General features: G+C 35.8%; 2 protein-coding genes across 4 annotated transcripts; both read left to right on the forward strand.

Moving 5' to 3' along the window:
- Positions 1-2,538: 2,538 nt before the first annotated feature.
- Positions 2,539-7,998, forward strand: LOC133668339 (transcription factor GTE4). 2 transcript variants are annotated; one of them, XM_062088116.1, is made up of 6 exons: positions 2,540-2,793; positions 2,894-5,021; positions 5,112-5,157; positions 5,252-5,365; positions 5,477-5,547; positions 7,584-7,998. In XM_062088116.1, exons 2-5 carry the CDS (start codon positions 3,039-3,041, stop codon positions 5,524-5,526), a joined length of 2,193 nt encoding a protein of 730 aa, XP_061944100.1. In that variant the 5' UTR covers positions 2,540-2,793; positions 2,894-3,038; the 3' UTR covers positions 5,527-5,547; positions 7,584-7,998. The 2 variants fall into 2 exon arrangements, with proteins under 2 accessions (XP_061944101.1, XP_061944100.1); XM_062088117.1 differs by having other exon boundaries at positions 2,539-5,021; positions 5,477-5,550.
- Positions 7,999-8,917: 919 nt separating this feature from the next.
- LOC133667829 (uncharacterized) lies at positions 8,918-12,291 on the forward strand. Of its 2 annotated transcripts, none has more exons than XM_062087498.1 (7): positions 8,918-9,378; positions 10,002-10,243; positions 10,320-10,416; positions 11,005-11,188; positions 11,301-11,382; positions 11,568-11,637; positions 11,758-12,291. In XM_062087498.1, exons 1-7 carry the CDS (start codon positions 8,974-8,976, stop codon positions 11,827-11,829), a joined length of 1,152 nt encoding a protein of 383 aa, XP_061943482.1. In that variant the 5' UTR covers positions 8,918-8,973; the 3' UTR covers positions 11,830-12,291. The 2 variants fall into 2 exon arrangements, with proteins under 2 accessions (XP_061943482.1, XP_061943483.1); XM_062087499.1 differs by having other exon boundaries at positions 8,918-9,330.
- The last annotated feature ends 544 nt before the right edge of the window (positions 12,292-12,835 follow it).

Consider the following 12,835-nt stretch of genomic DNA (forward strand, 5'->3'; position numbering starts at 1 on the left):
ACTGGAAAACAAAGTAATTAAATTTTTTTTCCTCTCTCAATTCCTCCCTCCTTCACTTGATTCTTTCTTAAATTAGTGTTTTATAAGTTGGACTTTATAAGTTTACAAAGTTATTCTTTCACTTTTCTTATTTTGTTTCCTTGGATTTTTTTTATATTTTTCCCTTACTTTTCTTTATTTCTCTTTAACCTTTTCTTTTCTTTATTTTCCTATTCTGCTTTTGCCTAGTCGGCAACATATAAAAGGAAGGAAGAGCTGATTTTTTTTATTTTTTAATGGCAAATAACCATTTTACTCTTAATGAGTTGTTTTGCTTTTATTTGAAGGTTCTTTTTTTTTCTTAGCACTACCAAGTTTCATTCATCCTAAAATTTTAACCAGATTTTATTCAATATATTTTAAAATTCCTTTTAAAATTTCAACTCAATCTGATGGTCGAATTAAAAATTACATCCAATAACATATGTAAAATTAGTCAAATTGTGATTTTTCATCAAATTTCTGAATTTCTCAAAAAATTCTAAAATTTTAACTCAATTTAAAACATCATATTAGAAAACTTCACGCAAATTTTCAGAATTTTTTGTTAACTTAATCGAGAATTACAAATTATTTTTTACATAAAACTAGTCAAATTATCTTGACCTAGGCTACAGCCCACCCCAGCCTTTAAGATACCTCCGCCCTTGATTATAATGTGATATATATACCAGAAATTTATTTTTCTATAATAACTCAAAACATATATTTTAATCATAAATATATGACTTTCCACGAGTTTAGAATTTCACCCCATTATAAGATATGTTGGAATTTCAGAATTTAAAAATTATTTTTCAAGCTTGCTCTAATCATGATTAACCTTGTTAAAAAATCATCTTAATCCAATAGTTTAAGCTGTTAGGTGAGGTCCCATTATATGATTTATATTATTCTCTAACACATCCTCTCAAATGAAAGCTCTTTGGATTTGAAACTTGCACAGACTCACATTACCTTATGCTTAATTTTTATCGAATAAATAAGGATGGTGAGATTCGAACTAGTGACCGCTTAATCATCAAGATTCTGATACCATATCAAAAAACTATCTCAACCTAATAGCTGTTAGAGAATAATATAAATCATATCCTAAAACATTTCACAATAATAGCATGTAAAAATTTCATAATTTTAAAATATTAGATACTCTTTTCAAATAATCCTCAAACATAGAGGACTGATTTGTATACCATCTCTACAACGTTTTCCTGTTGTTTTCAGTTTGAGGAATTGAACAGACCAAGGTTGTCAATTCCGTTTCGGTAGGTGTTTCGTTTTTTCAATTGGAACGGAATGTTTCAGTTTCGGAGTGTTTCGGCGTGCCGTTTCGGGGTTGTACTATATATATATATATATATATATATATATATATATATATATATATATATATATATATATTCAACAAACATAATTCAAATTCAAGATAAATTAATTATAAATTATGCAATACAAACACAATGCCAAACAAATATAATTTCAAAATTTAAAATATTTCTAAATAGTGAAGATTAAATAGATCTTTAACTTAAAGTAATTCAACTTAAACAAAATATCAAAATATTATGAAAGTAAAATGTTTTAACACAAATATTTTAAATATAAAGTTAGGTCAATGTTATTAAGGCTAATGAAATCTAAAGCATCCCTTGTTTTGCTTAAATTCCTACAAAGTATAAACATGAAAAAAACAACATGAATATAAACCATATATATTAGTGATAAATCTAATTTTAAAAAATTAATATCATTATTAATGAAAATAGTAATAATAATTTTCAATGTTATTATTAATATCATTGTTATAGAAAATAGTAATAAAAAGGAGCTTTTTATAATTGGATGGTTTAATTAATTAAATTGAATAAGGTTCAATTTGATTCAATGGCTTTTCAAGAGCGGAACGGAACATGTGGAATGGAACCGGAACGTTTCGGGTGGAATTTAGCCGAAAAATCCAGAACGGACCGAGATTTAAAATGAGATGAAATTTGTTCCGTTTTGTTCCGTTTTTTAAATTAATATGGAATGTTTCGACTATTCCGGACGGAACGGAACGAAATTGACAACCTTGGAACAGACACTCCCTTCCTCTGTTGTTGACTTTGAATGGCATAGATGTTGCCACATCAGCCCAATTTTAACTCCTCTAAACCTGCAACCCACTTCTGGCGCGTGTAAATCCCTGCCGACCACTAAAACCTCTTCCACTCCCACCCAAAACCAGAGGTTACATCGCACGCACTGCTCCCTAAGTGAGCGAACCCTTCAAAATTCCAGAATCAAAACTCCGCGCCACTAACCGCTCAAATATTCCCACTCTCGCATCTACCCCACGGACACATCTACCCCTATCTTATTGGAGCGTGCATAACACGTATTATATATCAAGTGGGTCTAAGTTTCTAGAAAGTTGCTAGAATACTTACACGAGCACGACACTTAAATACACGAACGCACACGCACCGTACACCTGTAAGATAAAGGATTAGTAAAGTAAGGTGACGAGTTCTAGAGAGAGAAACGATTTTTAGAGAGAGAAAGTGTCGTGCTCTTTTTTTTTTGAAGTTTTAGAGAGAGAAAGCGAAAGGCAAAAGGAATCGAAGATCTCCACAAAATTAGAGCTCGAAACCCTAACCTTCTCTTTCTTTCTCTCTCAACAAATCTCTATCTTTAACACTGCGTGTGTTTGGCGATGTGTAGATACATGATTCTGTATGTATAGGTCTTTAGATCGTGAAAGATTCGATAAAGGTTCGTGCTTTACCCTAATTTCTTGTGGTTTCTACGCGTTTTTTTTTTCCCTAATTGAATTTCTATGTTTGTGTTGGGTTGATTTGGGAGTGAAATTAAGGTTTTTCTCTGGCGTTGTGGTTATATTGGAAACCCTAATTTTTGGGGGTTTAGGGGAATTTTGAGGAAATTAGGGTTTTGAAAACGGGATTGAGAGGAAATTACTGTTTTAAAGGGGAAAGTTAGGGTTTTGAGGTGGTACATGTATGGCTTCTGAGAGTGTAGTAGGAGAAGGAGGAAATGGAGGAGAAGTTAGAGAGAAACAAAGGTATACAGAGAATAAGGTTTATACTCGAAAAGCCTTTAAGGGACCCAAAAAGAACAGCCTCATCAACACCGTTGTCACCGCCACCACCACCACTGATAACAACAGTAACACGAATATAACCACCACTACCACAGAAGCCGCTGGCGAAAATAACATCAACACCATAACAACCACTGCAACTGCCACAACTGAAACTGCGACTGCCACAACTGAAACTGCGACTGCTCTAACCACCGCCTCCGCTGTTGCAACTGAAACCGCAACTAAAACCACCTCCACTGCAGCTACTGAAACTGCAACTAAAACCACCTCCACTGCAGCTACTGAAACTGCAACTGGGAATGAAACAAATGACAAGGAGAACTACGAAAAGGACTTGGTTGAAGTGCGAGAATCGGAACCTGTAGCAGTTGAAGACACAAATACTGCCCGGCAAGTGCAACAACCTGTTTCTCACTCAATTGTAGTTTCAGATGATTCTACCAGACTAAATAGGCAGGAAGTTCAGGAGGTGGTGCCCAGTGTGAGAGAGCAAGTTGTGGAGAGGGAGCTGCATGTGGGGAATGGGGTGCTGTTGAAGGAAGGGATGGATAATAGGGTGAAGGTGGACTTGTTATCACGGTCGAAGCAGGAGAAGAGGGAGCTCAGAAAGAAGTTGGAGAGTGAGCTTGAATTGGTGAGGAGTTTGGTGAAGAAAATTGAGGCGAAAGAATTGCAGCTCAGTGTTGGTAGGCTGAATCATTCGCGGGTGGTGCTGGTAAATGATGGGGTGGATAGAAGATTGAGGAGGGTTAATTCAGAAGTGGGATCAGTGGGTGTTCCCCGTGTGAGCACAATTCCTATTCTTACTCCTACTCCTAGGCAGTCTAGGCCTTTGAATCAGCTTAGTATATCTGTTCTGGAGAATAGCCAGGGCATGGGTGAGTTTGTGGAGAAAGAGAAGAGGACACCAAAAGCAAATCAGTTCTATAGAAATTCAGAGTTTTTGCTTGCGAAAGACAAGTTTCCACCAGCTGAGAGTAATAAGAAGTCGAAATTGAATGGGAAGAAGCAAGGGGCAGGGGAATCAGGGTTTGGGTTTGGGACAGGCACTAAGATATTCAAGAATTGCAGTGCTTTGCTTGACAAACTGATGAAGCATAAGCATGGTTGGGTGTTTAATACACCTGTTGATGTGAAGGGTCTTGGTTTGCATGATTACTTTACCATCATCAAGCATCCCATGGACTTGGGCACCGTGAAGTCCAGGCTGACCAAGAATTGGTACAAGTCCCCGGAAGAGTTTGCAGAGGATGTGAGACTTACATTTCACAATGCTATGAAGTATAACCCAAAAGGACAAGATGTTCACGTAATGGCAGAGCAGTTATTGGATATATTTGAGACTAAGTGGGCTGTTATAAAGTCGGATTATGATCATGAGATGAGGTTTGCTTCCAGTTATGAGGTGGGCATTCCTACACCTACATCAAGAAAGGCTCCTCCATTTGTACCACCCCCTCTTGATATGTGGAGGATTTTGGATAGATCAGAATCAATGACATATCCTATTATTGATACCAGAACCAAACCCATTACCACTACACCTTCTAGCAGAACCCCTGTTCCAAAGAAGCCCAAGGCAAAGGATCCAAACAAGAGAGACATGACTTATGACGAGAAACAGAAGCTTAGTACAAACCTCCAGAGCCTACCTTCAGAGAAACTGGACAACATTGTACAGATAATAAAGAAGAGGAGTTCAGCACTCTCCCAACATGATGATGAAATTGAAGTGGATATTGACAGTGTTGATGTGGAGACTCTGTGGGAGCTGGATAGGTTTGTCACCAACTATAAGAAGAGTTTAAGCAAGAATAAGAGAAAAGCTGAGCTTGCCATTCAAGCTAGAGCAGATTCTCAGCTGAATGTGCAGCAGAAGGTAAATCCTTTGACCAAATTTCTCAGCATTAAGTGTACTTTTCTAAAAGGAATTTGTGGTTGATAACTTTCTACTGATATTTGGTTGCAGGTCTCAGCACCAGTTGTGGTGGAGGCACCAAAAGAAACAAAAGCAGGTAAAGTTTTCTGATTATGAGTCTTAATTTCGTTTTGGTTACCCTATAGTATAGTTGTATTGGTTATTTGAAACATTGTTTCTTTTGCTGGCAGATGAAAGGAATGTCTCCACTTTGTCACCTAATCACGTGGAGAAACTGGGAGACAATGGAAGTAGGTCTAGTAGTTCAAGCAGCTCCAGCAGTGATTCTGGATCTTCATCAAGTGGTACTGCTTCACATTTCTAATTTTGCAACTTCTGCCATTGTTATGTCTTATATATTTGGTCTGATGTTTGGTGAACTCATTTATTTTTCTTTATCTGCATGATTATTGCAGATTCTGACAGTGACAGCTCCTCAGCGTCTGGATCTGATGTAGGGAACTAATTGAGTACTCAAGTAGTTCAGGTGGTTGCATATTCTCCTGGGTTTGCATGAAATGTTTATGTGACTTTTATTTGCAGATAAATTGTGCACTTTCCTGTGTTTCTTCCTGTTTGTTGATTATAATATGGTATACTATGCTGTTCATCAATGTCACCTCATTGTCATATTAGCGCTTGTCTGCTGTCCAGACTGCAAGTGCTACCCACAATGTAGTAGCAATAGAGATACTAATAGCATGATCATTGTTGTTGAAAAGAATGTATGTTTGCTTAGGATTTGCAGGATGCTTAGGACAGCACTCCTTATTTGTGATTTACTAGTGAAAAAACGAAAACATAATTTTATGCATGTTAAAACATGGTATCTGATTGCCCTTGTACAGTGCCTCTTATATAAGCAGGAATGTGATTGCTCTAGTCAGAGTGTCGTTTGGTGATTAACCTTTTATTGCTTAAGGTCCTGTCTAGTTATGTGGATGATGTTGGCTTGGTTATTGGTGGGTTGGTTCTGAATTCTGATAGTTACATGTGGGTACCACTCACTGGTATGAATACCTTATAGGCTGGGTATGGATTAGTGAGGGAAAAAGAATATGACTTAGGACTTCAGAGCTTGGGAGCAGAAAATGGGTTCAGAATCTGCTCTAAGATTAGCTGGCTAATGTAATGACCTGGCATTAGAAATTGGTTTCTAAATGGTAGAAAGCCTGCACTGTATAAATTGGCGCACACCATGACAATTTGGGTGGGAGGAGATGGTTAATCATCAATGAATTTAAAATGTTTTATGTGATGGATTGTTGGTTGATTACAGCTATTATGACCTATTTCAAATGGTTTCTGATTCTTGTTACATTTGGATGATCTTTGAAATGCATATATAGAGAGAGCATTTTAGGATTGTTGATCATGTACAAGCCTATTTTTTTGTTTTTTGAATTCCATTTCTGGTGTTAAAATTTATATTTTTCATCTTTCCCAGCCAGTGCCATTTTCTTGGACCATCCTCTCTGTCTGAACCACCTATGCACCATCGCCATCTCTGAAAGTTAATTAATCACTATGTTGGTTCTGAAGTTGGATTATATTTATAGGGTCTTCCACTCAGTCACTTCTTTTTTGTTTTCCTCTATGCACAACTAATTCCTAAAAGATGATTTAATGGAAGAAGACATTTTCTAAAACGTTTAAAAAAGGGCAGTTTGTTTGTTATGGAGTTGGAGACCTATTTTTGTGTTTGTGTTATTTGCACAATAAAGATGTTGAGATGAAATTACATGTTCTCAAAAACCTGTTCTCTTTGACCTTTACAACATGTGCACATGTTATTATAGGAAACTCATGTCGATTTTACCTGTACAATTAATTACCAGCCTCTATTGTTTTTTTCATTTTCTTAATGTGGTGATTTCTTTCACGGATAAAAGTTACCCTATGATTCTCGTGTATAGTATCCCATGTGTGCACGTGTTTTGTTCTCAACTGTACAGTATACTGGGTTGCATGCAATAATAGCTGTGATGTTAGCTATGGTGTAGATTAGTTGCAGTCACAGCCACCAACAAGTCTAGAGTTCAATTGTCTTAGGACTAGTTTCAAGGTCTGTCATGGGAACCTTGCTATACAATACAGCAAAGCATGACTGTCCTAAGAAACATGCTAAATTGTGGGATAGTTGGTCAAGCCTGGTTATTCTTAGAGTTGTTTTCCGGTTGTATTTTGCCATCTGTTTTATTTTTTTCCTATTAAACTTGTGGAAGAAATGCTTATCTGTGCTTTCTGGATTAGTAAAAATGAAACTGTAATTTTAAAGGATGCTTGCATGCAGATAGGCATTAGTTTTTGTGGATTGTCTATTCTTGCATGGGCATGCAAATAAATGTTTTGTAAACAGTTGAAGCGTTGTCTTGCTGTTATGGTTTTACGCAAGATTTTCCTCTCTATTCTGCATTAGCTAGCTGATGAGAAGCATTTCTTAGCTTGTGATTGGCAATGTCTACGTTTGTTAAATATTAGTGGTACTCCTTATTCACATCACCTTTCCTTTTTCGGTGACAGATCTCAGAAGTTTAGGGTAGATGGCTATCTCCAAAGTTGGTGTACAATGCATTCTGGATTTCGATTCTCATTAGGAATCTGCCTTCGGTGTACAGTGAAGTTCTCGAGGCGACGGATTGTCCTGCCAGTGCAAAGTGTAGTTTGTCTCTCTTGTGGGAACTGGTTTCTTCATGTGGCTTATCTGTCTGCTCTTGCATTTGTATAATACGCCCTAGAATGTGGTTATGATATAGATACAGTGGTTTGTTTTCCTCTAGCATGTGTACATGGCTAACTACTAGTCATTTTAGTTCTAGCTACCTTGCCGTTGATTTTGTGTTAGCAGATTCAGGATTCTTTGGTGCTATAGAATAGATAGTCTGTAATTCAAACTCATGAAGTTATAATTGCTTCTTAAGAAATAATTTTTTCTGAAGATTGCTGGTTTGTAATCAATCATGTGCTGATGCAGTCTCTTGGATCCACTGCATGTAAATGGGATATTTTATTTGTTGTTAAATGCCTTGAAAAAACCGAAAAAAGTGAAGGAAAAAAAAAAAAAAACTCATGGTTAGGGATGGCAATGTGTTGTTGGGCTTGAGCTGGATTTTTCTCCTTTCATCTCTAATTCAAAATATTCAAATTCATCACCACTATTCATCTATAACCTAGCTGCTTGAATTCGATTGGGTGAAGGGGTATTTTTGTCATTCGTTGAGTGCCCAATCTTATCCAGATTTCTTCTCTTATTTTTTTAAATCATTTTAAAAAAATAAAATATAAATTTAAAAACCAAAATACATTTCTATTTATAAATTATAAAACTATAAAACAGAATTTAAATTTAAACGTTAAAATCATATAAATCATTCATGAATTATAAAATAAGGATTTATATATTATATTAAATTTAAAATTACAATCACATAAAATAAATAAAAAATTCATTGTTATAAAATCTTAGGTTTGCTTGAGAATATGGTTAAACTTATTTTTAAAATTGTATTTATTGCATGGAAATGTATTAAATTAATAGTTTTTTTATTTTTAAAATTTTATTTTTGATATCAACACAAAATGATAAAAAAAATATAAAGAAAAAATAATAATTTAAAGCTAAATAAATTTAATTTTTTAAAAAAATATAATTGAATCTCAATATCAAAAATTATTTTAATTTAGAAAACTAAGATCGCGAAAGCTTCTACTTTTAACCTTTTAAAAAATGCTTTTACCTCGATAAAACATTACATTGATTTATTTTTAAATTTTTATTTTATTTTGAAAAGTTAATATTAAAAATAAAAAATTATTTATAAGTAAAACTTATCTTTAAAAAACATCACCGATACCAAAGACGCACAAAAGCTGAAAAGAATGTAGACCAGTCACCAGAAACTAGTTAAGGTAAATGCAAATTCATCCCCTCAAACTCATGCTCTCTCCAACTTTTGCAAGATGCTCATCCAATCTGAAACCTTATTTCCTCAAAACCAAACCTTTCTCTTCTTCTTCTTTAGATTTTTCACCATGGTCTGGTCTGCAATCATGGAGAGAAAGCCCATTGAACAAAAACAGGTTTTGGGGACCAAATGGCCCACAAACACCTCCCTCTTCAATTGACACCAATGGCACTTCGTTGTTGGACTCTGCTTCTTCTCTTGCAGAACTTGGTGCTCTTGTTCTCTCTACTAGCGACCCTCTCTCAAAATCCAAGCTTTCCCATTTGGCTTTCTCTAAGTGGCGCAATGAGAAGCTTCCTGTTGGGGTATATGACCCTCCTTCAAGACCTGCTAGGCCTCCTAAACCTGAATTGGTTTGTTTTCTTATTGGTTTTTTACACTTTATTCTTTAATGGGTGTCTCTAAAAGCTTGAATTGCTTATTGAAGTTTGGTTCTTTTGTGTTTGTTGTTATGTTTTGTGTTGTTCGTCGCCAGGGTGATTTATGGGTTTTTTTTTTATGTGCATTATCAATGCCACTGCAATGGACATTTGGTCAAGTGTTCATGAGTTTGTGCTAGTATGGTTTATTTATCGCTTACTTGCAATTGTTCCATTGAACTATTTTCTAGTATCAGGAAGTGAAGATTTTTTATGGTGCCTCAGTGCAGGTATTGCTTTCACAGTATGTAGTTCATGTAAGTGGGATTTGTTGCTTTCAATTTCATTCAGAATTGGACATTTCAGGACCTCACTTTCGTTTATGCTATTTGTGGAATTTGTCCCTTTTACATTTTAGAAATGTCATTAGCTTGTTTTTCTCACAAAAGAAAATGCCATTACCCATGTATGTTCCTAAAGTAATTTGGGTAGGGAGTTGATGATTTAGTGATTTGAATATTATTGGTTGATTGAAATTGCTAACTAATTATTGTTTATAGGAAAATTAATTGCTTCAGTTGTTGAATTGGTCGTTGGATTCATGTGCTCATTTCCAGGTTTCCCCAAAGGAAATTCCAGCTCCTAAAGATTCAGGCATGCCTCTTAATGCTTACATGCTTCATAATCTTGCACATGTGGAGCTAAATGCAATTGATTTGGCGTGGGATACTGTTGTTCGATTTTCGCCTTTTAGCGAGATTTTGGAGGAAGGATTCTTTGCAGACTTTGCACATGTCGCTGATGATGAGAGTCGTCATTTTGCTTGGTGCTCTCAGAGACTTGACGAGCTGGGTTTCAGGTCAGTTAATTCATTGCTCTGAGTATTATCGCTTCTTTATTGTTGTACCAAGTAGTATTAATTTCCTTGTCATTAGATATGGAGATATGCCTGCTCATAATTTGCTTTGGAGGGAGTGTGAAAAATCATCTGATGATGTTGCTGCCCGTTTGGCTGTGATCCCTCTAGTCCAGGTAATGTTTGCTCTGAATACATTATCTAGACCTCATTGATCCAGTGGGTGTTAAAATATGCTTGCACAGTGATTTTTATGGCTCTGCATATGCCATTTTTTCAATTTTCCTTTGGTTTCCCATTCAAGGTTTGCTATCCAAGAAGCTACTAACGTGTTCATGACAAGCAAACATGCATACTGGCATATGATTACTAAGATAATATGTTCTATGAAATAAGAATATGAAATCATTGTGTTTAGATGAATGGTAGAGATTTCTGCAGTCACCTCACTATATATTTCAATTTTCCATATAATATATTTAGATATTTGTTGCCAGATAGGTAAGTTATAGAATTTTTTCCCTCAGGCAAGTGGTATGTGTCTTGTGAAGTCCTTGTTATTTCTGCCTGCCATTTCAGTTCACTCAGCGAAGTTATGATGTGTGCAAGTGCTGGTTAAAGGATGATTCTTACTTTTGATATGCCCATAGAACTCTTAAACGTAATGAAACTTCAATCACAGATAGATTGTACATAAAACATTTTTTCATTTCTATTTAAAGAGGATTTTTTTTTTCTTTGTTCTTCTAATACCATGGATTTAGGAGGCTAGAGGACTTGATGCTGGGCCAAGGCTAGTGCAAAAACTAGTTGGCTTTGGAGACAATAGGACATCTAAAATAGTGGCTAGAATTGCTGATGAGGAAGTTGCTCATGTAGCCGTTGGGGTCTACTGGTTTGTCTCAGTCTGTCAGAAAATGGGTCGTGCCCCTTGCTCCACTTTTAAAGGTTTAGCAGACCTTTTAATGTTTAATCTTAGATAATCACTTGTTCATGTGTCTTTAGTTCCATATATGCCATGCAAGTATTTATTTGCGAATATTTTTGCCACATTGAGTAGATTTGTTAAGGGAGTACAACGTGGAGTTGAAAGGGCCCTTTAATTATTCAGCTAGAGATGAAGCTGGGATTCCCCGTGACTGGTGAGAAAAACTGTATCTCAGTTATTGTTTGCATGGAATTCAAAATGTGATGTATTTTAATAGTTAATGTATGATCCATTGACCTATCTTCCCTGACAATCTAACAGAAAATCAATCTTCTTTTAACTCTGCACCCAAAGAAAAGCTGTTTTTAATTTGATTCTTGCATTACCTCTGCTGTGCAGGTACGACAAATCATCCACAAATAAACAGGACGAGGTTACAAAACCAGATACCACCAAGAAGCTTTCTGTGGTATGAGATTTAGTTTCTTTCTCTCCCTCCCCGGGAGAGTTAACATACATGTGTACAATGTTAGTAGCAAATATACTAAGTGGTGTTTCACATTACACTAAGTGGTGTTTCACATTACAGGTTTACGAAAGACTTGCTTCTATCATTGCCATGGAGACTGAAAATGCAAGTTTGAATAAGCCAGCTGGATAATACCTAGGGCGTAGGCAGCTTAGGTTGAAAATCCTAAAATTCTTAGCAGATGGTTGGGTGACAAATTGATTTGAAGTTTCATTTACGACTCAGCCAGTAGCTATAGTGATATAGCTCAAAGACAGGTCACTCTGAATTAGTAGTTCAGAGTCATCTTGTCTTGCATTTTGCAACTCCGGGTAACTGCCAATGCTGGCCCTTTCTGGAGCTTATAGTTTTAGAAGTGCTCTTTTCATCATATTGTCTGTCCTATCATGTATATATGTGAATTTGTATAGATTAGAACTTCTGTTGTTTCTTTCTTGATCAGTTCTAAGAAAATAACTGTAACAATTGAAATCCCTCTTGATGACATTTGGATTCGGTGGCTGTGTAGCAGAATAGGCTATGATATCAGGCTTACTGATTCTGCTGGATCCATGGATGATTTTTATATAATTATATAGATTAAGCTTTCTGAAAGCATCCTTCAGGTTTAGTTAACAAACACTAGTTGTTTTATTATTCATAAAGGATTTTATTTTGGAATCAAGCTGTGGAGACCAATCTAGAAGAGTACAAATGACTAGCCACAAGGCCTGCAACAAGGTGATTCGGCTGTTGTTCCAATTATGCTTATATCATCATCAAAAGAAGGAAAAAGAAGTGTTGATAGTGGCTGGCCGAACATTGGGCATCTCAAAAGAAGTCATTAAACTTTGTTTTTGTTGTTGGACCACATGCAATCCTCATTCGTTCGTGAAAGGGCTTCAGCTAGTGGGGGACACATTAAAATGGAGCTTATTTTGAAGATGAAAGGCATAAAAGCACTTCGACTGGAATGGCAGCGGTATCCACGAGATAGGTTTTAATTAAATCTATAGAAGACCTATATTCATTTTGATATATATATATATATATATACACGAGATTGCCCGCATGCTGCCGCGGGTTTATAAAACAAATGTACTTGATAGTATTATAATTGTGAACCAGCGCTAGATACGTAATAGAAATTAAAGGTATG

The sequence above is a fragment of the Populus nigra genome, chromosome 11 (assembly GCF_951802175.1).
Source record: "Populus nigra chromosome 11, ddPopNigr1.1, whole genome shotgun sequence".
In the NCBI taxonomy this organism is placed as follows: Eukaryota; Viridiplantae; Streptophyta; class Magnoliopsida; order Malpighiales; family Salicaceae; genus Populus; species Populus nigra.